This window comes from Sarcophilus harrisii, chromosome 1 (assembly GCF_902635505.1).
Source record: "Sarcophilus harrisii chromosome 1, mSarHar1.11, whole genome shotgun sequence".
Taxonomy (NCBI): domain Eukaryota; kingdom Metazoa; phylum Chordata; class Mammalia; order Dasyuromorphia; family Dasyuridae; genus Sarcophilus; species Sarcophilus harrisii.
Window position 1 is genome coordinate 160,535,500 of NC_045426.1, and position 20,906 is coordinate 160,556,405.

At 35.3% G+C, this 20,906-nt stretch overlaps 1 protein-coding gene across 2 annotated transcripts in view; it reads left to right on the forward strand.

Moving 5' to 3' along the window:
• SERINC5 (serine incorporator 5) overlaps window positions 1-20,906 on the forward strand; it is a 113,000-nt gene that overhangs the window by 70,500 nt on the left and 21,594 nt on the right. For both annotated transcript variants that reach the window (XM_031965963.1, XM_031965967.1), the window contains exons 6-8: window positions 7,419-7,630; window positions 10,414-10,509; window positions 13,731-13,857. In XM_031965963.1, the coding sequence (XP_031821823.1) occupies window positions 7,419-7,630; window positions 10,414-10,509; window positions 13,731-13,857 (435 nt within the window). The remainder of the gene's footprint in view (window positions 1-7,418; window positions 7,631-10,413; window positions 10,510-13,730; window positions 13,858-20,906) is intronic.

A 20,906-nucleotide genomic window follows, 5' to 3' on the forward strand; every position in this document is an offset into this window, starting at 1 on the left:
TGTCACTCTATTTAGAGTTCAGTCTTCCTACCTGTCTTGGTAGTTCTTTATCACATTTAGTGGTTTCTGTAAAAAAAGAAGTAGTATGCTTAAGTGGAAAGAGGTATGTATTTAGAGTAAAAGAACCCAAGTTCAAATTCAGGTTGTGCCTCTTATATAAATGACCTTGATCATCAAGACAGTTAACATTTCTCAGCCTTCATGTCTTCAATTGTATAAAATGAGACAGTTGGAGTCAGTTGGCATCCTTTCCAGTCCACTTAGGACTGTGATCCCAAGTCATTTATGTGCATTTATTATACAGTTTTCACAAGACGTCATTAATTTTTTTTCCTTGCAAACTGTTTTTTCCCTCAGAAATTAGGTACATATTTCAAAGAGGGAACTTAACAATAAAAACCTAGTGTCCTTGGCAAAGTATCATTTATTTGTCTATAAAATAAATAGTGTTCTCTTGAGACTGCCTGTTGGTTTTTTGGCTCTGTTATGTTCTGATTACTTCTGAAGCTATTTTTTTCTGGACCTGCAATATCCATGCTGTTTTGTTGGCTGGCACTTCTGAAAATGGTTGGTTTATTTTAAAACTTTTTAGAAATCATCATGTGAGTAGTTTAAGCCTATATATGCCACTTGTGCCTTTCCTGACCTTGCAACTGATATCTCAATGAAAATCCTGTATTAGCATCTTATTAATAAAATTTATACTTAAGTTTTTAAAATAAAGAATTAACTATCTGAGCCAGTAATAATGTTCCCTATAGTGATCCGGTTTAGTAGGATTTTTCTCAGCTCATGCTGCAGGAAATGGGTTTGGTTCTTTCTTCCATACATTTCTTTCTTTCTTTTAAAAGTGATTTTGAGAAAGAAGATTTCACATAATGCAGTGCTATATAAACTTTTGTTTTAAAACTAGAATGTAGAGATCATGAAGATTTTTCCCTCCCTCTAATGAGAACAGTCTTCTGGATTTTCAGTTAAGATTCAAGTACTCCCTAACTGATTTTCCCAGTCCTGCTCACTGCCCAGCCAGCCCTTTATATGTCCAGTTTCAGTTTGCCAGCACTCTGGTGCTGTCTGCTTCTGGACCAGCCCCTTTCCTGGCCCTTCTTCCACCGGGCTTGCCTATTCATAGAAGAACAGCGAAGCAAATATATTTCAGAAATCTTAAAAGACACTATCCTGACAGGTTTCTTGAAATGTGTGATATTCAAAAAAAAAAAAAAATTTTTTTTTCCCCCTCTACTTGTGAATTGAGAACACCAGGGTAGACATAGAATCAACAAGGCCTGAATTCTTATCCAGCCTCAGAAATTTGGTAGCTTTATGACCCTGTTGGGCAAGTAAGTTAACCTCTGTTTGCCTTAGTTTCCTCAACTGAAAATGAGGGTAATAATAACACTCACCTCTCAAGACTGTTTTGAGAATCAGATGAGAAAATGTTTGTAAAAAGTACTTAACATAGTGCCTTCCAGCATAGTAGTTCTATAAATGCATATTCCCTTTCCTTTATCATCATCAACATTATTTTATTTTTTATTTTAGTTTTTGATAGGGAAAAACTCAAAACAATTACACTTCCAGGAAATGTTAATTCGAATTGGGGGAAGTGGGAAGGTGAGGTCCTTGATAATATTCATAAGTCCTTTTGGCTGTTTATCATTTTAAAGCCTGGAAAACTCCACCATCACCCCCTCAGACCTTACTTTAATGCATTGAGGTGACCCTGAGTTCTCAAAAGGTATGACAATAGACTATAAGCAGTGAGCAGAGGAAAGATCACTGCTTTCTAGACTCAGAGGACTTGAGTTCAGATCTCTCTCTTTTTTTTTTTTTCTTCCAAATCTTACTTCTGACACTACCTGGTAAAATTGAAGAAGTCACTTCATTATTACTGGGTCTCCGTTTCTTTGTCTGTAAAGTAAAATTAGACTAAATAGTCCCTGAAATCTCTTCTTATCATCTTAAATTCTCCCAACCCAGAAAGATTTCATGAACATTTGTCTTAGAGTCATTATCTGAATTCAGATCCTCTCAGAAATACTAATTGAGTGACTCTGGTCTCTCCATTTTCTCATCCATAAAAAGAAGGTGTTGGGCTCTATAGCCTGTAAGATCCCTTTCAGCTCTGAATAGAAATCTTTCACCTTATGAATATAATCCTAGTGATACAACTTGGCAGTTAAAGATCTAATGATCTAAGCTTTGAGGAAGCTTATCACCATAAATTGCCCACTGATTTGTGTGTGTGTATGTGTGTCTGTGATAATTTATTTTAAAAAAAAAGATCAATATGGAATCCCATTCAATTTGTGACTCCTTCCCTTCTCTAGTGATGGTGGGAGAAGGGGTGAAGATTTTTTTTAAGTTTTAAGACATCATTTTCTACTCTTAATGTATGATTGTTGTCTGGTAACCAGTGAATAATTTTCGTATGCTACTGTGGAACCAAACAACATCCTTAACATCACTTTATATTGTATTGAGATTGTTAGTCACTTTCCTGTCGTGCAGTACATTAGCTGACATTTACAGTTTCATGTCATCTGCAGATCTGACTGTGTGCCTTCTATGACTTTAATCATTAAAAACTAATTAAATTAAATAAAATTTCATAATCTAATGTACAGTGTATATATATATATATATATATATATATATATATATATAATACATGCATATACAAGTCAAAGTAAAGATCAAATTAGAAAAAAAGGTTGTAATAAGATTATAATTAGAGTAGCTCCAATCCAACCTGTTAAAATGTCCCAAAACTCTGAATAATGAATAGAAGCAAGAACTATTGTTTCTCTTACCATTCTGTCATGACCACAAGGAGTCTGAAAGAACCCAGAAGCCTCAGTCAGCCAATATTTAATCTCCTTATCCAAGTTCGAGATTGATATACTTTATAGCTTAATTTGCAAAAACATCTTAGGGGATGATGGAAAATTAAGCTGTGTTGCCTCATAAAACAAACCCAAGATGATAACTTGACATGAGATTCAATTGAGTCATTATCACAAAGACATTCATAGATGAAACTGGGAAGGGCCCCGGATATATTAGCATTTTAATAGCAATTTTATAGTCATCTGTTTTCATTACAGTGATGGGGAAACGATAATATTAGCACTCTCTTACCTCCCCACTTAAAATGCTACGTGTGGAAATGGAAATGACTGTGATGAAATTGGGAAGAGCATCTGGTTCTGACCAAATACATAGAAAGGAAACAAGCAGTTCAGGCACCACACTTCTAAGAGCACCAAGAATCTTTTCTTTGTCTTTGAGATACCTCAGAGCATATTCTAAAAGAATGGGAAAAAGCCTTAGCCATTGCTCCTGCTCTGCTCCAAGTCCTTTGTACAACAACCGCAACAGTGAGACAATAGCAATTATTGTTGATACCTACTTTATTATCTTGCAAATTTTAGTTCTTCATGAATGCATGAGGTTAATTATTTTATAGAGTAAATAAATTCCATTTCAAGGGTCATGTAACTCAGAGGTTTAGAAAATATGAAAATTTCATTGTGTTATTTTTTTGTTTATTAAAAAAAAAAAAAAGAATTGGTAGCAGGGCAACTAGGTAGCATAGTGGGATAAAGCACTGGCCTGGAGTCAGGAGGCACCTGAGTTTAAATTCAGCTTTAGGCATTTGACACTTACCAGCTGTGTGATCCTAGGCAAATCACTTAGCCCCAATTGCCTTGCTTTCACAACCAAAAAAAGAAAAAAAAAATCTGGTAGCTTGGTGCAGTGGAAAGAAGATTGCCTGAAGAATATTGAATTGAGACTTCTAATTTTGTCTCTATTTTTTATTATCTGTAGGCCTTCATGTCCTGCTCTGTAAAATGAAGTGAGACTAGATTACCTCTGGGAGGTCCCATACTCAGCTTCCTAAACATATGACTGGACAAAACAGAATATAAGCTTGGAGATCTTCTCCAATAAAGGGTCTTCCATACATACATATGAGACTCTAGGGTATATGTAACCACAAAGGCAACCTTATTTATTTATTTTATTTATTAATTTTTTTTAAGCAATATGTTGAATCAATGGAGGTGCAAAGTGCAGAAATAAGTGTTTTCCTATGCTGTTTTATATTGTCACAGAAGATGATCTGTGCAAAGTTTAAACAAAGTGTGCATTCCCTATTAATGGCAAAGCTGTCTAAATTCTCCTATTTGCATATAGTAATAACAAGCCCCAGAATAGCCTGGGAATACCTATTTCCAGAATAGTTTGGAAAGCTTTAGTGAAATCCATACCTAATGTGAAAAATGTTGATGTAAGCCATCCTTGTTGGAAAAACAAAGTGGATGAAAAATTCAAATAGTGACATAGCTGAACTGATAGCTGAATGAATTAGTTAATGTGTCTTAAACAGATCTTGATATATAAATTGAGTAGGAAGAGATTGGGTTGAATTTCTTTTGTAAATTGTCCTGTGCTTTCAGTGATCCCTACACAACAGCACATTTCTTTACCTTCAGTGTCTTTTAGGGATAAGGCATAACTTTCTATCACAGAAGACCACTGTTTGAGAACTATCAAAATTATAAAAAAGCCAAAAGGGCAGTGGAAAGACTGTTGTAGAACACAGTAGTATGTTCCTACATTAAAATTTTTCTTTTCCCTCATTTGTATCTCTAGCACTTAACAGAGTACTTGACCTAGGTGCTTAATAAATGCTTATTGACTAACAGACCATTAATTTCATATGAATTGTAGTATAAAAGACATAATCAAGTTATTTTTTTTTCTAGGCAGTAGCCACGAGTTGGTCATGAAGCAAGAATTCTAATCAAAAGATGGGTGATTGAGGGTGTTATAATAATATTCCTTAAATATGGAAGGAGCCATAATAAAAACATTGGTTTTCCTTTCTGGAAAATATATGGAAAGACGAAATAAGAATTTTATAGGATAAGAAGGTGCCTGAGGGGTTGTAAGGGGTATCTTTAATGGTTAAGAGTGGGTTATGCCAGAACCCTGTTAGTTTACTTTTGAGATCTCAAAATCATTGAACAGTTAACAAGAGATTTTACCTAGATAGGGCCAAGAAACTGTATCAATGTAGATACACTAGCACTTAGAAGCCTCTTTGTGGAACTTGTCTCGTCATCTGGACAGTGTTAGTGACTGGTGGTCTGAAAGCACTGAACTCCATGTAAGTGGGATACTAGAATGGGGTTGGTATGTTGAGGGGGGCAGAGAGGAGGCAATTTAACCTAGTAAATATTTATTCTGTCTCAAATGTAGATTACAAATCACAGGTCCATCAAAGTAGTGAGTATAAAAGACTGGAAAATATAGCATAATAGACCAGGAGAAAAAAGGGGTGAACTCAATAAAATATTATCTTAATACAAGTCATTTTCTCTCACTTTTTTTTTTTATTGTTCATCTGATAGCACAGTAAATAGATCAGAGTATTTACTCTAGTGTCTGACATATAGTAAACACTTAAATGTAAATGTTTTCATCCTTGTCAAATTTTTTCCTACTTTCTTGTTTCTTCTTTTAATTGGGGATAATTTTGTGGTCGGTAGTTTGAATCATTGTAATGTTATTTACCACAGAGTGATTGCCATCTCATCCTTTCCCGTTTTCATTTATCTTTGGTTACGGTAACTTTTTTTTATCATGGGCTTCCTTGAATGCTTTCCAATTTTGTCAAAACAGTAAGAAAATTCTTATTCTCTTTCTCTTTCTGTATTCTTTGAGATTGAGGTTGCAAGAAGCAACCTAATTTTAAAAGTCAGAGGATAATGATTCATGAGATGTTTTTCTTCCTTTTGTTTCTCTCTCTTCAGTTTTAAAGGTTTGGAATCATGTCTTTTCCCCTTCTCTCTCCCACCAACATTACTTTTTTTGGTGCACAAGTTTTTTTTTTTTTCCCTATCAACATTTTTATTGAGAAACAACAGTTAGTGCCACTTTGCTTTTTCTTTGCCCGATGTTCTCTCCTTGGTTTTTTTTATGTAAAAATTCTCCTTGCTTCCTCTTCTAATTTTCCCAGGCCTATCTTTGTCTTCATTATTATAATTTGAGTTGTCCTGCTGTCCCTCTTACCTGTAGTCAGTAGTAAGGTGTAGAAAACATGACTTTGTGTGATGGTAATTTGGTCACAACCCTGAAGAGAGTAATGCTGTCCAACAGAGCTTCCAAGGCAATTCTGGAATCAATTTGGTTCACCTAGCATTTCTTAATGTGCCTGCTCTGTGCCAAAAACTGTGGAAGATGTAAGGAATACAAAAACCAAAAATGAGACAGTTCTTGCTCTTAGCAAACATAAGAGTCCTTTGGAGGGAAGTGACACCTGTACAGATAAATAAATAGAAAATACATACAAAGTAATTGGAGAGGGCAGGTTTCTTATCTAGGGGATTCAGGAAAAGGTCTCATGAAGGAAATTGAAATTTGATGAGATCAGTGAGCTCCTAGAGACAGAAATGATGAGGACTTTCAAGTACACAGGATGATGTGTGCAAGAGAAAGATGCAAAGAGAAAGACCAGTGTGAAAGTGGAGTGTGTAAAGGGGAGTAATGTGTAATCTACTTGGAAGTTAGCTTGTGAAGGGTCTTAAAAGCCAAGGGGACTTTGTTTAGGTATTACAGTGGATAGAGCTGAGTCAGGAGATCCAACTCCAAATCTGGTCTCAGATACTTTCTAACTTGGACAATCACTTAACTTCAATTTCCACATCTTTAAATAAGTAGAATAATAGCGCCCACTTTACAGACTTCTTGTAAGGATCAAATGAGATAGCACTTAGCACAGCGCCTGGCCCATAGTAATCACTACATAAATGTTATCTATTGTTTGTCCCAGAGGCAATAGGAAGCCAACCATTGAAGCTTTTAGAGCAGGGGAATGATATGGTAGAACCTAATAAAATCACTAACGTACTAGAATAATAAGGAAAGCTTCTTTGAACAGAGCTTGGAGAAGAAATGCTGTAAGTAGTACTAGAACTCTACTGTATCATGTAATCATGCCATTGTTATTAATGGTTTCCTTTTAGGGCTTCGTGAAGATGTCCCAGAGTAAAAATATAAAAATATCTTATGTTTCTAAATCTCAAAAGTTCTAAATACAAGTATCCCTTTAAGGCGATGGGGATGATAGTGGTGGGGCTGACTGTCCAACTTGGACCTGGTCAGAAGTAGAAGGCCGAAGCAGTTTCCAGTGGACATTTATAAATCCCTTAGACCAAATGGGTCAAATATTTCCCAGCCATCTAGCATTGTCATGGGGTGCATTCATTTCAGAAAGCCTTTTGTAAGACTCGTTACATCATCCTGGGGGCTGAATACAAGGGATTTATTACTTCAAGAGTATTATAAGACAAATGATCCTCTGACTAATCTTCCTCCCTCCTTCTCTCTTCTCCCCTTCTTGGCAATAGGACTGCAGGCACAGTTCATAACAAAATGTGGTATGCCTTTCTGGCCCTGGTGACTCTTCTCATGTATACGATTGCGGTGGGAGCGCTGATCCTGATGGCTTGGTTTTACACCTGGGAGGAAGGCTGCTTGCAGAACAAAATTTTCCTTGGTGTGAGTGGTGGCCTCTGCTTACTTATTTCCCTGGTAGCCATCTCACCCTGTGTACAAAACCGTAAGTATGGGGACAACTTCCTTCCCCTCCTTCTGCCTCATTGTCTTGAAAGTCCTAGAACAGCAGTCTCAAACTCAAATATTGACGCAGACAACCATCAATTAGCATTATCTGTTTTGCATTTTTGTCCATTTTGTTAAATATTTCCCAATTACATTTTAATCTGTTTCCAGCATCAGAAAATAGCTATGTTTAGCACTTCTGCTCTAGAAGCTTGTGGCTTTCTATTTGAAAATATTGTCATTTATTCTCCAATGCGGTTAGATTGATGATAATAGGAGAATTGGAAATCCTACCTGAAATTCCATAAGGGATCCTATCTTTAGGTTGCATCCCCTATATTCAGACTAAATAAGATACACGTACAAATATGTGGCAGTTAAATATTGTTAAACTGAATTTGCAAAAATCATTAAATTAGTGGATTATTCAAATACATATTCCTTATCTTCAAGGAATTTGGAGGGCATAGAGATATGGAAAGGCACGTATGAATTGTTAACTAACAAATGTTCACATGTTCTTCTAGTCACCTATAGCCATGAGGTTCTGGTAGTTTCTCCTGTAGGAAACTGATAATATTTTAAAAAAATTTTTATATGAAGCTTTTTATTTTCAAAACACATGTATAGATAATTTTTAATATTCAACATTACAAAACCTTATGTTCCATCTCTTTTCTCCATCTCTTTCCCCCACTCCCCCATGGCAAATAAGACAATATGTTAAACATGTACGATTCTTATTCATACATTTCAACAATTATCATGCTGCAATGAAAAAGAAAAGAAAATGTAAGTATACATCAACAACAAAAAAGTGAAAATACTATGTTGTAAGCTGCACTCGGGGAAACTGATAATATTTTGTTCCTATTTCAGAAATAATATATTGGAAGGACATGGTTAAATTTACTTTAGTCCTAAAACTCCCCTCATATTTTTATGATCCAAGCCAGTATTTTTATCTTTGGGGTAAAGAAAAATAGGGTGGATTCCCATGATGACATGACCTTTTTGTCATGTTCACTCATAACTGCCTTGCCTAACAGTTTCAAGAGGGTGGAGAAGAATGTTGTTAGGTTAATAAACTTGTACCTTGAGTGTCTTAGAGGCTAATACATTGTTAGGATTGATTTATTAGCTAATCTACAAAGTTTTGGGGACTAAGAGAAGTTTGGATTATTATAATTGAAAGTGTTTTTCTTAACGGCTTGAACAAGGCCTATTGTGATTTCAGCTTGTAAGTAAATTAAAATATATGCCAGGTTAAATATTCCTTTCCATTCTTTTCCCCATCACTACTTGATAATTTTGGCCACTAAGTAGGACCATCCCCTATGTCACAAAGAGACCATATCTATTATGAACATTTTGTTTGAATTTTTTATGCAGGAGTCTATAGAGTTTGTGATCCATGAGTAAACTTCAGAGAATCCCATGGAATTGGATGGGAAAAGAAATACATTTTTATTTTCACTAACCTCTAACTAATTTTAGCATTTTCTTTCATCGTGAATTTTTTAAAAATACATAACATTCTGGAAAAGATCCATGGACTTCAGCAGGCTACCAGCGTAGTCTGTGACTTAAAAAAATAAAAAAACTTCGACTTTAAACATATTCAATGGAGGTTCTAAATCATGATGACTTTATCTGAGAAGGGCACATGTGAGAGTTGGCTTCCGTGACTGGCAGCACATTTTTCATTTTCGTTTTAAAGATTCAGTAGCATGATGAGTAATTTGTGAACCCCTTGTCATAATTGTACTGTCATTATAAATCCAAAAAAATGAAAACAAAAATGATTAGTCATGAAACAAGTTTAATGTTCCTATGCAGGAGCTAAATACTCTAAATTGTAGCTGAATCAGTCTGTTCGTTTAAAATCCAGCATCTTAGAAGCCAAGGAGACCTTTCTTTTTTGGAGCCTGGGTCCCAACAAATTTCTTCCTTAATTGGCACTTGTTCTGTTCTTCACTTAGAACTCCATCAAGCATTGGTACCTTTGCTCTTTACAGATGAAGAAACGGAGATGTCTTTGCTGTACTTTTCCAGGGGGATGATGTGCATATAGCTGTGGAATAGAGTTTGTAGTGCTTTGTTTATTCCACTGAGCTACTGGGGATCTCTAACAATAATTGGAGTGACACTTTACTTCTACTGTGCTTAGGAATCAGATTAGCTTTCAGGATGTCCCTGGAGTTGGTTACATCTTCAGGTGTTGGCAAAAAAACTCCATAGTAGTATGGGCCAGGGTTCTGCTTTTCATTTACGCAGGTTCCCCTTAAAAAAAAAAAGCATAGTAATATATTACAATGTATAATAAATAATATAATAAGTAAAATATGTAATGCATAAATATATAAATACACATAAAAAAGTTTTAAAAACTTAATTATTTTGGAAAATTCTCAATAGTAACAGAAAGTACCTTTTGTGTGAGAGCATTTGTAATTTCTTTCTTTCCAGTTCCTTATAAACTGTGACAGGCCTCTAATTTCAGAATCAGGAAGTTAAGAGTCAAATTCAGAGGATATCCACTGGGAAAAAAATGATGTTTCCCCTTTCTTGATGTTTGTACCATCTTTATAAGAGCATAGTACAACATAAAGTATTGGAATTTGGAATTGGAGATCCTTGGGTTGGAATTTTGGCTTTTCTCTTGACTTAAGTTTGGGAACTTGGCCCTTAATTTCTATTTAAAAAAAAAAAAAAAAAGGCGGTCAGGCCCCTTCTGGTGTCCTAGAATTCTCTGACCATGCATTTCTTCTCCATTTTCAGGGCAGCCTCACTCAGGCTTACTGCAATCAGGCCTCATTAGCTGTTACGTCACTTATCTCACCTTCTCAGCTCTCTCCAGCAAACCTGTGGAGACAAGTGAGTGATTCTTTGACTTATTACTTGTGTTGAGTACATGTCTTTGTGGGGGAAGGATGTTCTTTCACATTTAGAAGTTGTCGTTTGAAAACATAAAAACTCAAATGAATTGTTACTTGGAGGTCTTTTAACTTAAGGAAATCCTTATTTAATTGTGAATGCAAAAATGGCAGCTACTTGTGTGTGCTGAAGCAAAAGTATCCATTTGGAAGCTTCCTTTAATATGAATTCATTTTTATTTTTAAGTGTCTGACTTAGCCAAAAGTTTCTGTAAGAACATTAGAAAGGACAGGTAGGTAGACTTGAATTAAAGTCTGGCTTCAGACATTTACTACCTTAAGTCATTTAATCCTGTTTGCCTGGGTTTTCCTCATCTGTCAAATGAACTAGAGACTGAAATTGCAAATTACCTGGTATCTTTGCCAAGAATACCCCAAATGGGGACATGACTAATAGATTAAACAACAAAAGTCTTGCTGTGATTGAACCCTGCAAATAAAGTTCTAAGTTTTTTTTCTTGCTTTGAATATCAAGCCATTCCCTTTTCCTTTTAGACAAAGTAGTGATTCATTTTTATTAAAGCTATCTTCATAGTATTCATAGTAGCTTGAGCATGGCTGCTGGATTGTGTATAATAAAACAGACAAATCTCCTGTTGTATGGAACTTTAAATTCAATACCAATCACATAGTCTACATCTTCCCTCTTGGAATGAGAAAATTTTGGAGGCTCAGTATGCACCATACCTTATTTTTTTCTCTATGTATCTGTTCAAAAGAGGAAGAGTTGTAGATTTGAGTTTGTAGATTATGGCATTAAAGCACTTACTCTCATTTAAAAAAATAAAGAGAACAAGCTGGATGTTTTTGCTTTAAGTTTAATTTCTTTCATGGCTTTTCACAGATGCAAGATTTTGACTGTTGTGCTACTTGGTTATGGCAAAATCCTTGAAGTATTGCACCAGCCCTGGGTGCACAATTATTTTAATTTCAAATGGCTCTACTTAGACAGAATAATGCCTGTTTGTGGCTGAGATCAGACTGCTATTTAGAAAACGATTTTTTCCACTGGACTGAAAACCAACACCCTTCAAACCACTGTGTGCATAGCTATTTTTAAAGTGCAATTGCTAATAATAATTTTAGTGCAACTTCAGATACCTAGAATTTGCATGTTTGTGAAATGGTTTCTAGGGTGTTTCAAATCTGTGCTAATTATATATGGTCAGAGCTAGTAATTAAGCCCAACTTATTTATTCAGAATTGGTGTCTATGTGCGCTAGGACATTGGGTAGTATTAAGTAAGTTATTTGTTATGGTAAAGTAGATGATAAAACTTTTTTGATAAGTTTTTATTTTTAAAGGGCCTCTTTTAAGTATTTTCTTTAAATATCCTGCCTCCTTTTTAGGAGGTATAAGAGTACAGAATGAAATAAAGGCACCTGTTTTACAAGGTATTTACAGGGAAGTAGCCTCCAAAATGACGCCAAGGTTTTTTAGTATGATTGTCTAATACAGAGCTAATTGAAAATATATGCATCTCCTCATCTTTTTTGGAAGAGATGGGCCTCCAAAATTTATAAAGAGATAAGGGAATGGGATAAAGTGAGGTATAGAAGGACGTGTAGATTTATCGCCTGTGGGATATGGTGTGTAGATTAATGGGAATTGGGATAAAGAGGGAGGGGAAAGGTAGTTGAAGAAAATAAGGGAAGGATTTATGGGTGAGGGGAGGTTAAGCAATAACAAGGCAAGTTAAGGAGTAGAAAATTAAGCAGGAATAAGAAATAAGAGATATGTACAAACATAATAATAAAGATCAGGAATAGAATTTATTAGAACAAAAAGTAGAGCTAGTAATCATTGGTCTTAAAAAGTCACATTTAAAGTTTCAATCAAGAGAAATCTACATTATATGTCAAGCCATATTAATATTGTTTTAGATGCATGTGTATGTATTTGTAAATATGTATTTATATATGTGTGTATATATGCTTGTGGGCATATGTGTATGTGTGTGTGTGTGTGTGTGTATGTATTTAAACCCACCCACCCACATACACACATAAATATATCTGTGCTTAACTGTAGCCTTCTTGGGAGACGTGGTGGGTGGGGGAATAAGAGAAGAGAAAGAATAAAGTAAAAAGTGCACAGCAAAGAGCAAAAGAGTAATTTACAAGGAAGCAAAGAAAAGATGGATAGTCAAGAATATAATATCTTCTATTTTGTGCTTTCTTGAAATCGAAATTTATTGTTACATATTTTGAATCCACCCTGATGTTCTGCTAGGCATTTGACAATGTGGTGTTTTTTTCCTTTTTGACTTTATTTTCCTATTTGTTTTTTTCTTATTTTGTCTTTAGTTTTAAACAAATAAAATTTAATAAATTTTACAAAACGAAGAGATGAGAACCAGAGTTTCTGGAATGGTAGGATTCATGGTCACTTGAGCCTGTTTTTAGGGCAGACCCAGCCAGAATGGAGTTCAAGGACTTGTTCCAAATGGGAATGTAGATCTCTTGCATGCCAGCTCCTCTTGGTGAACCCTCAGTAAGGAAGTGGGGTAGGGTTGACATTCTTTAGAGAAATACTGTAAAGTCAATCCTGTACAATGTTAGACTTTGAGGAACAAAGCCACACCCTTTGCTCAGTCTTTGGGATTCTGAGGGAAAGCAAAAGTTAGGTTTTGTTGTTTTTCAATCGTTTCCAAATCTTCATGACCCCATAGACCACTGCATGTCAGATTCTTTTATTCTCCACCAAAGTCTATTCAAGCTCATGTTTACTGCTTCCATGACATCTGTCCATCTTCTTCTCTGCTGTCCCCTTTTCCTTTATCTTTTCCAAAATTGGGGTCTTTTCCAATGAATCCTGTCTTATTACACGGCCAAAGTATTTTAGCTTCAGTATCTTTTTAGTGAATAGACTGAATTAATATTTTTTTAAAAAATTTATCAATATAATTTTATTTTCCCCCCAAATATACATAAAGTTTTCAACATTCATTTTTGTGAAACTTTGTGTTTCAAATTTTTTTCCTTTCTTCTCCCCAAGACAGCAGGCAATCTGATATAAGTTAAAAAATGATTGATTTGATTTCCTTGCTGTCCAAGAGATTCTCAAATTAGGTTAGCTTTTCCTGAATGTTATCATCTTCTTCTGTGAGTTGATGATAGATTCCTCCCCACTCACTGTGGTTACTCTGTTTTTCCTTTCAAGTTTTGGATAAAAACCAGAAGAATATAACAATTTGCTCACCTAACTTTGGCCAGGAATTCCATAGAGATGAAAATCTGGTTACAGGTCTGGGTACCACGCTCCTGTTTGCTTGCATCTTATACTCTTGGTAAGTACTTGATCCTATGAGCAGCTTTGAGGAATTAAACAGAGGTGCTGGAGGGGAATATTTGGATCAGAAGAAAGGAAGTATCAATTTGGTTGATGATACTGGAAATTAAAAGAGAATGCTAGAGTGAGATAGTTTCTTCTTTGAGCTTTTTTTTCATGAATCAAAGAGAGGAAACTTGATGTTTATTGCTTCCATTGACTTACACCTTTGGTCAAAGACTCCTAATTGGCTCCATTTGAAGTTCCATGTTCATTGAGTTGGGGAATACAAGGGAAATATTAACAACTTTCTTATCCAAAGACATTCCTTTGGCTGCCATCATTTTGTAAGCTGTCCAGAAAAGATGGGAAATTTTCTTAGTGCAAAAACCCATGATGCAGTCCCCTCCAGTAGTTTTGGCAAGATATAGCAAACACAGTACTTCTCTGCTGTGAATTGTGAAATTGGTTTGTGTGTATTGGTTTGAGTTGTTCTGTCTTTTAAAAAAAAAATAACCTGAGAGAAGAAATCTGGATCAGAAAAGGGGAGTGGAAAAAAAGGTAAGTTTTCAAGATACAAATTTCCTTTAGCATGGCATTAGCCTGTCTACTGTTGTGTTTTGCGCCACATATTTGTTTTCTGCATGAAATTCAGTTTTTCCAGTGAGCTATTATAACCCTCCCATTTACAGAATTCAAATAATCATGATGGTAATGGTGTATTGATGGAATCCTTTTTCCTTTTAAAAAATTAATATTTTAAATATTCTTTTCTTTTAAAATTTTGGGTTCCAAATTTTCTCCCAATCCTCTCTCACCCACTGAGAAGGCAAGCAATGTCATATCAATTATGCATATGAAATCATTAGCCATATTGCAAAAGAGCAGTAAAAATAAAGTGAGAAAATTATATTTCAATTTGCACTCAGTTCATTTCTCTCTCTGGAAGTGGATAAGTATTTTTTCATTATGACTCTTTTGGAATTATCTTGGATCACTGTATTGATCAAAGTAGCTAAGTCTTTCAAAGTTGATCTGATCATTTTCTTTATTTTCTCTCAGAGAATACTAATGATAGATAGCTCATATTTACATAGCCCTTTAAGGCTTGCAAAGTGCTTCATATAAATGAACTTCATTTAATTTTCACATCAGTCCTATGCATTAGGCCAGTATTTTTAACCCCATTTTATTTATTTATTTTTATAATAGCCTTTTATTTTCAAAATACATGCAAAGATAGTTTTTAACATGCCTTTGTATTCCATATTTTTCTCCCTCCCTCCATCCCCTCCCCTAGAGAAAAAGTAATCCAATATAGGTTAAACATGTGCAGTTCTTCTATACATATTTCCCCATTTATCATGGTGCGCAAGAAAAATTCAGATGAAAGAGAAAAAAAAAAACAGAAAAAAAGCAAGCAAACAACAACAAAAATAGTGAAAATACTATGTCGTGATACGCATTCAGTCCCCACAGTCCTTTCTCTGGATACAGACGGTTCTCTCCATCACAAGTCTTGGAATTGGCCTGAATCATCTCATTGTTGAAAAGAACCAAGTCCATCAGAATTAATCGACACATAATCTTCTTGTTGCTGTGTACAATGTACATTCTTAGTTCTATTCACTTAGCATCAGTTCAAGTCTCTCCAGACATTTTTGAAATCATTTTGCTGATCGTTTCATTCATATACCATAATTTATTCAGCCATTCTCCAATTGATGGGCATCCATTCAGTTTCCAGTTCCTTGCCATTACAAAAAGGTCTGCCAGAAATATTTTTGCACATGTGAGTCCTTTTACCTCCATTAAGATCTCTTTGGGATATAGACCCAGTAGAAATACTGCTGAATAAAAAGGTATGCACAGTTTTATAGCCCTTTGGGCCTAGTTCCATATTGCTCTCCAGAATGGTTGTATCCCTTCACAATTCCACCAACAATGTATTAGTGTCCCAGTTTTTCCACATCCCCTCCAATATTTATCATTATCTTCTCCTGTCATCTTAGCCAATCTGAGAGATATATAGTGATGTCTCAGAGTTGTCTTAATTTGCATTTCTCTAATCCGGAGTGATTTAGAACATTTTTTCATTTGACTAAAAATGATTTTAATTTCTTCATGTGAAAAATTATCTGTTCATATCATTTGACCATTTATCAATTGGAGAATGGCTTATATTCTTATAAATTTGAGTCAGTTCTCTATATTTTAGAAATGAGGCCTTTATCAGAGCCCTTAGATGTAAATTTTTTCCCCCAGTTTTATGTTTCCCTTCTAATCTTGACTGCATTGGTTTTGTTTGTACAAAAACATTTTAATTTAATATAATCAGAATTATCCATTTTGCATTTGCATTTTATAATGTTGTCTAGTTCTTCTCTCTTCACAGATTTGAGAGGTAGACTATTCCTTGATCTGAGAGGTAGACTATCCCTTGTTCTCTTAATTTGCTTATAGTGTCACCCTTTATGTCTAAATCATGAACTCAGTTCGAGTTTATCTTGGTACAGGGTGTTAAGTGTTGGTTAGTGCCTAATGTCTGCCACATTATTTTCCAATTTTCCCAGCAATTTTGTCAGATATTGAGTTCTTATCCCAGAAATTGGAGTCTTTGGACTTATCAAACACTAGATTACCATAATCATTGATTATTTTGTCTTGTGGATCTAACCTGTTTCACTGATCAATTACTTTAATTTCTTAGTATCAAATGGTTTTAATGACCACTGCTTTATAATATAGTTTTAAAATCTGGTACAACTAGGTCTTCTTTATTTGCATTTTTTCCCACAAATTGTACGAAATTTTTGACTTTTTGTTCTTCCAGAGGAATTTTTTTTATTATTTTTTTTCTAGCTCTGTAATTTGGCAGTTTGATTGGTATGACGCTGAATAAGTAGATTAATTTAGGTAGAATTATCATTTTAATTATATTAGCCCAGCCTAACCATGAACACTTGCTATTCTTCGAGTTGTTTAGATCTAACTTTATTTGTGTTAAAAGACTCTTATAACTATGTTCATATAGTTCCTTGTGTTGTCTTGACAGTTACATTCCCAAATATTTTTGTATTATTTATAGTTATTTTAAATGGAATTTTTCTTTGTATATCTTAGTGCTGGTAATATAGAAATGCTAATGATTTATGTGAATTTATTTTGCATCCTACAATTTTGCTAAAATTTATTGTTTCTAGTAGTTTTTTAGTTGACAATCCATCATATTACTTCAAAGACATTTTTTGTTTTCTCATATCTACTCTAATATCTCTAATTTCTTTTTCTTTTCTTATTACTAAAGCTAACATTTTTGAATGGTGATAGTGGGCATCCTTGTTTCACCCCCGATCTTATTGTTAACCCTATTTTATAAATTAGGTAACTGAAGTTCCAAGAATATGAAATAACTTGTTCAAAGTTACTTAGGTCTTATATAAAGCAGGATTCAAAGTGATGTCATGTCCAGCTCCTTCTCTAATCTGCTGCTTTGCTCCTTGTGATCTTTTCCCCTGTTGAAGTAATGAGAGGGAACGGAGCTTAAAAGATTTATAGTAGAAGAGAACATTAAAAGTTACATAATATATACCCTCTCATTTTAGGGGTGGGGTAGAATACAGGTTTAGAGAAATCAATAGACATGATCACATATCTAGTAAATTGAAGACCTGGTGAATGAAGACTTGAGTCATTTGAATGTGAATTCTAGGGTTTCAGTTTTTTATTTTTAATAAGGAGACTTGGTTATCTCTCCTACCTATTTCAGCTTGTATTTGGCAACAAAGACCTCTCTAAAAGAAAGGTTAAGTGGTAAGTCAAAATCCCATTAAGGAAGGAAAAAGGAGAAAAATGTGTGTACAAGAATTAGATTTTCCAGTAGGTCTTATTAGAAGATATTTTCTACAACCAACAACTTCAGGAGGGTTGGAATTGGGAGGAAGGCCTGTAATTGAGATTATGGTGTGATATACTTCAAGATTTGCAGAATGCTTTTTATATGTTTATCTCATTTTGTCTTTACAACAACCATATAGGGGCTGTCATTATCCCCATTCTATAATGGCTTCCTAGCTTTCCCCTTTTGCTTAGGAAAAGTCCCTTCTCTAATGCATATTAGAAATGACCTCTTTGTTTTCTGGAATTGTGGTATGATGGTTGGTAGTGAACAAGACACTATTTGTTATTATTACTTTGAGAGCCACACTTTGGGATTTGGGGACATTATAGTTGGTTGAAGGGGATGAGAGGCATAGTATTAAATTGCCCGCTTTGACCATCTGCTTGAGAGCTACTAAAGGTAGTAAGTAGAGAATGGATCTCAAGTGCTATGAGGCTGTTTGGGCTCAATTGAACAATTATCTCTAAAAAGACTGAAAGGTTTTAGGGGTGACAGCAAAGGAGAGTGAAAAACAAAACTATAGAGCTAGGGTTTCAGGGTAGTAACCACTTACTATGGAAAGGATTGGGAAAGGCAACTAGTGGTTCAGTAAGTAAAGTACCAGGCTTAGAATCAGGAAGACTCATCTTCCTGAGGTAAAATCTGGCCTCAAACACTTACTAGCTGCATGAACTTGGGCAAGTCATTTCACCCTGTTTGCCTCAGTTTCCTCCTCTGTTAAATAAGCTGAAGGAGAATATGGCAAACCAGCCCAGTATCTTTGCAAAGGAATCCTTAAATAAGGTCATGAAGAGTTATTTACAGTTAAAATAGTTGGACAACAGTGAAATAACAACATATATGCACAGGAGCTTTCCTAGAAAGTTCTGTCTCTAAATTGCTTGGCCATGGTCAGTATGAGTGCCCTGGGTTTGAAATCTGAGAAAGTCTTTCCTACTCTATTTGTCTTGAGGTCATTTGGTGACCTGGATTTTTGATTAAACTCTCATGAACTGTTCCTCAAGTTCTAATCTAATCAACCTACTCTAACCTACCATAGGAATGATGAACAAGTTTAATGTTCATTCAAGGCCTTGGGTTCATTAGTTTATATATCGGGGTGTTTTGCATCTCTGAGATGGCTCAGAAGGCTGTTTTGTGGGTCTAGGATAGATTTTAACACAGGATCTCTAGTTCTAAATCCAACCCACTTTCCACTGTAGTATGTGCACATATAATTAATACATAACATGTCATTAAGGCAGTCATGTAAGTTACTATTAAGGCAATTTTTGTTTGCAGTTCTAACTTTGAGTCTGTATATGACATAGAGACTACTTCAAAAATGTTAATGACTAGTTTTCCAGGTTGAACTATAATCATCATAGTGGCTATCATTTATTTACACTTCAAAGTTTGCCAAGTGATTTTTTATATGTTATCTCATTTTATCCTCACAAGAACTCTATCGGTGCTCTCATGATTCCCCTTCTATAAATGAGGAAATCGGTGTCCCAGGCAGGATTCGTACTGGGGTCTTCCAGTCTCTCCATTTAGCCCTCCATTCACTATATCACCTAATCCATAAAAGGAAGGGGTGGGGAGGGGGAAGATGATGAGCAAGAATTATGAGTGCTACCAAAGATAAGGGAGTAGTACAGGTTCTAACCATGAACCCCTGGGCCTGTGTGAAGCTGACTTTTAGCCAGAGAAAAAGGCAGGGCTTATGTTGACTTTAATGTTTAGTGAGTGAGGGTCCCTATAGGGTGGGAACTGATGATTCATTAGAGACAACTCCCCAAAAAAGGATCCAGGACTAAATAAAATTCTTGATCTCAAATGCCTGTACATAGAGGCCCAAATTTAGCTAGTAAGCTAGAAGCATTAGAAGCCTTATTAACACAAGGGGACAAAGTCTCGTAGGAATTACTGAGTCATAGAACCCAGGTTTTATAGACATCTTGACTAGGGTAGACCCAAGTTCAAATCCTGCCTCAGACTATTAACTAGTGATGTGAGTCAGTCTTTTAACCTCCCTTCATCAGTTTCTTATCTATAAAATGGAATAATAGGGCTTACCTCACAGGTTTGTTGTAAGGATCATGTAAAATGCTTTGCAAGCCTTAAAGCTCTTTAGAAAGGTGAGTTATGGGACTGCTAGTTGGTGCAGTGAATAGTTCAAATCTAGTGTCAGACACTTAACACTTCCTAGCTGTGTGACCTTAAGTCACTTAATCCCAATTGCCTCAGCAAAAAAAAAAAAAAAAAAATATTATGGTGAGGATGATAATAGCTGAGATGTATTTCTGAATGAAGGAAAGTCTTAATCTAAAAGAAATAGGATAAAAAAGGGATGATTGGGGGGAAGGAGGGTTTGGTTGATTTTGTTCACTCAGGTGAGGAGGTCCAGAACCTAAATAGGGGAGCAGAATAGAAAATATTTGGGTGAAGAGCAGTAGAAGCAGAAACAATTTTTTTTTCTCTCACTCTACTACAGAGTGGGCAGAGGTGTCGTATAGTAGTAGTGGGACACCCCAATTATCCAAACGTCTACTGAATACTTTTCTCTAGACATGTATTAACCAGTAAAGAGGAAGCAGTGATTTGGAGTTAGGACTTGGAATCCAGTCTCTAGTGACTTTGGGCAGTCCCTTAATGTTTATGGACTTTTCCTCATCTTTAAAATGGTGTTGTGCAAAATTTGACTCCAAATGTACAGATCACTTTGAGGTTCCTTCTCGTTGGAATGGTCCTACAAACAAATTTCATTCCACAAATGGTGGAGGAAGCAGCAGGGGAAATCTATACTAGATCTGATTACCCCTGATTATTGGGATGGAAATAATGGGAACCTTGGGGAGAAGTGACCCTTTCCTCCTATAACTGATGATAAAAAACAAGAAGAAAACCAAGTACATTCTGATTTAATAATTTAGATTTGAGGAGATCAGATTTCAAAGGGTTTGGAGGGAAGAAAGGTGTAGGGTTCCTTGTCAACTAAATTTCTACATGGAAAGTCAACTGACTTGGATTTGAATGGAAAAACTCATCATATATAAATACCAAATGTTACCAGATGTTCTGTTTGGCATTCAAAGCCCTTCATAACCTAGTACTCTCTTACCTTTCCAGTTTCCTTACACATTATGCCCCAAAATGCACTCTTCAGTCCTGTGACATTAGTTTTC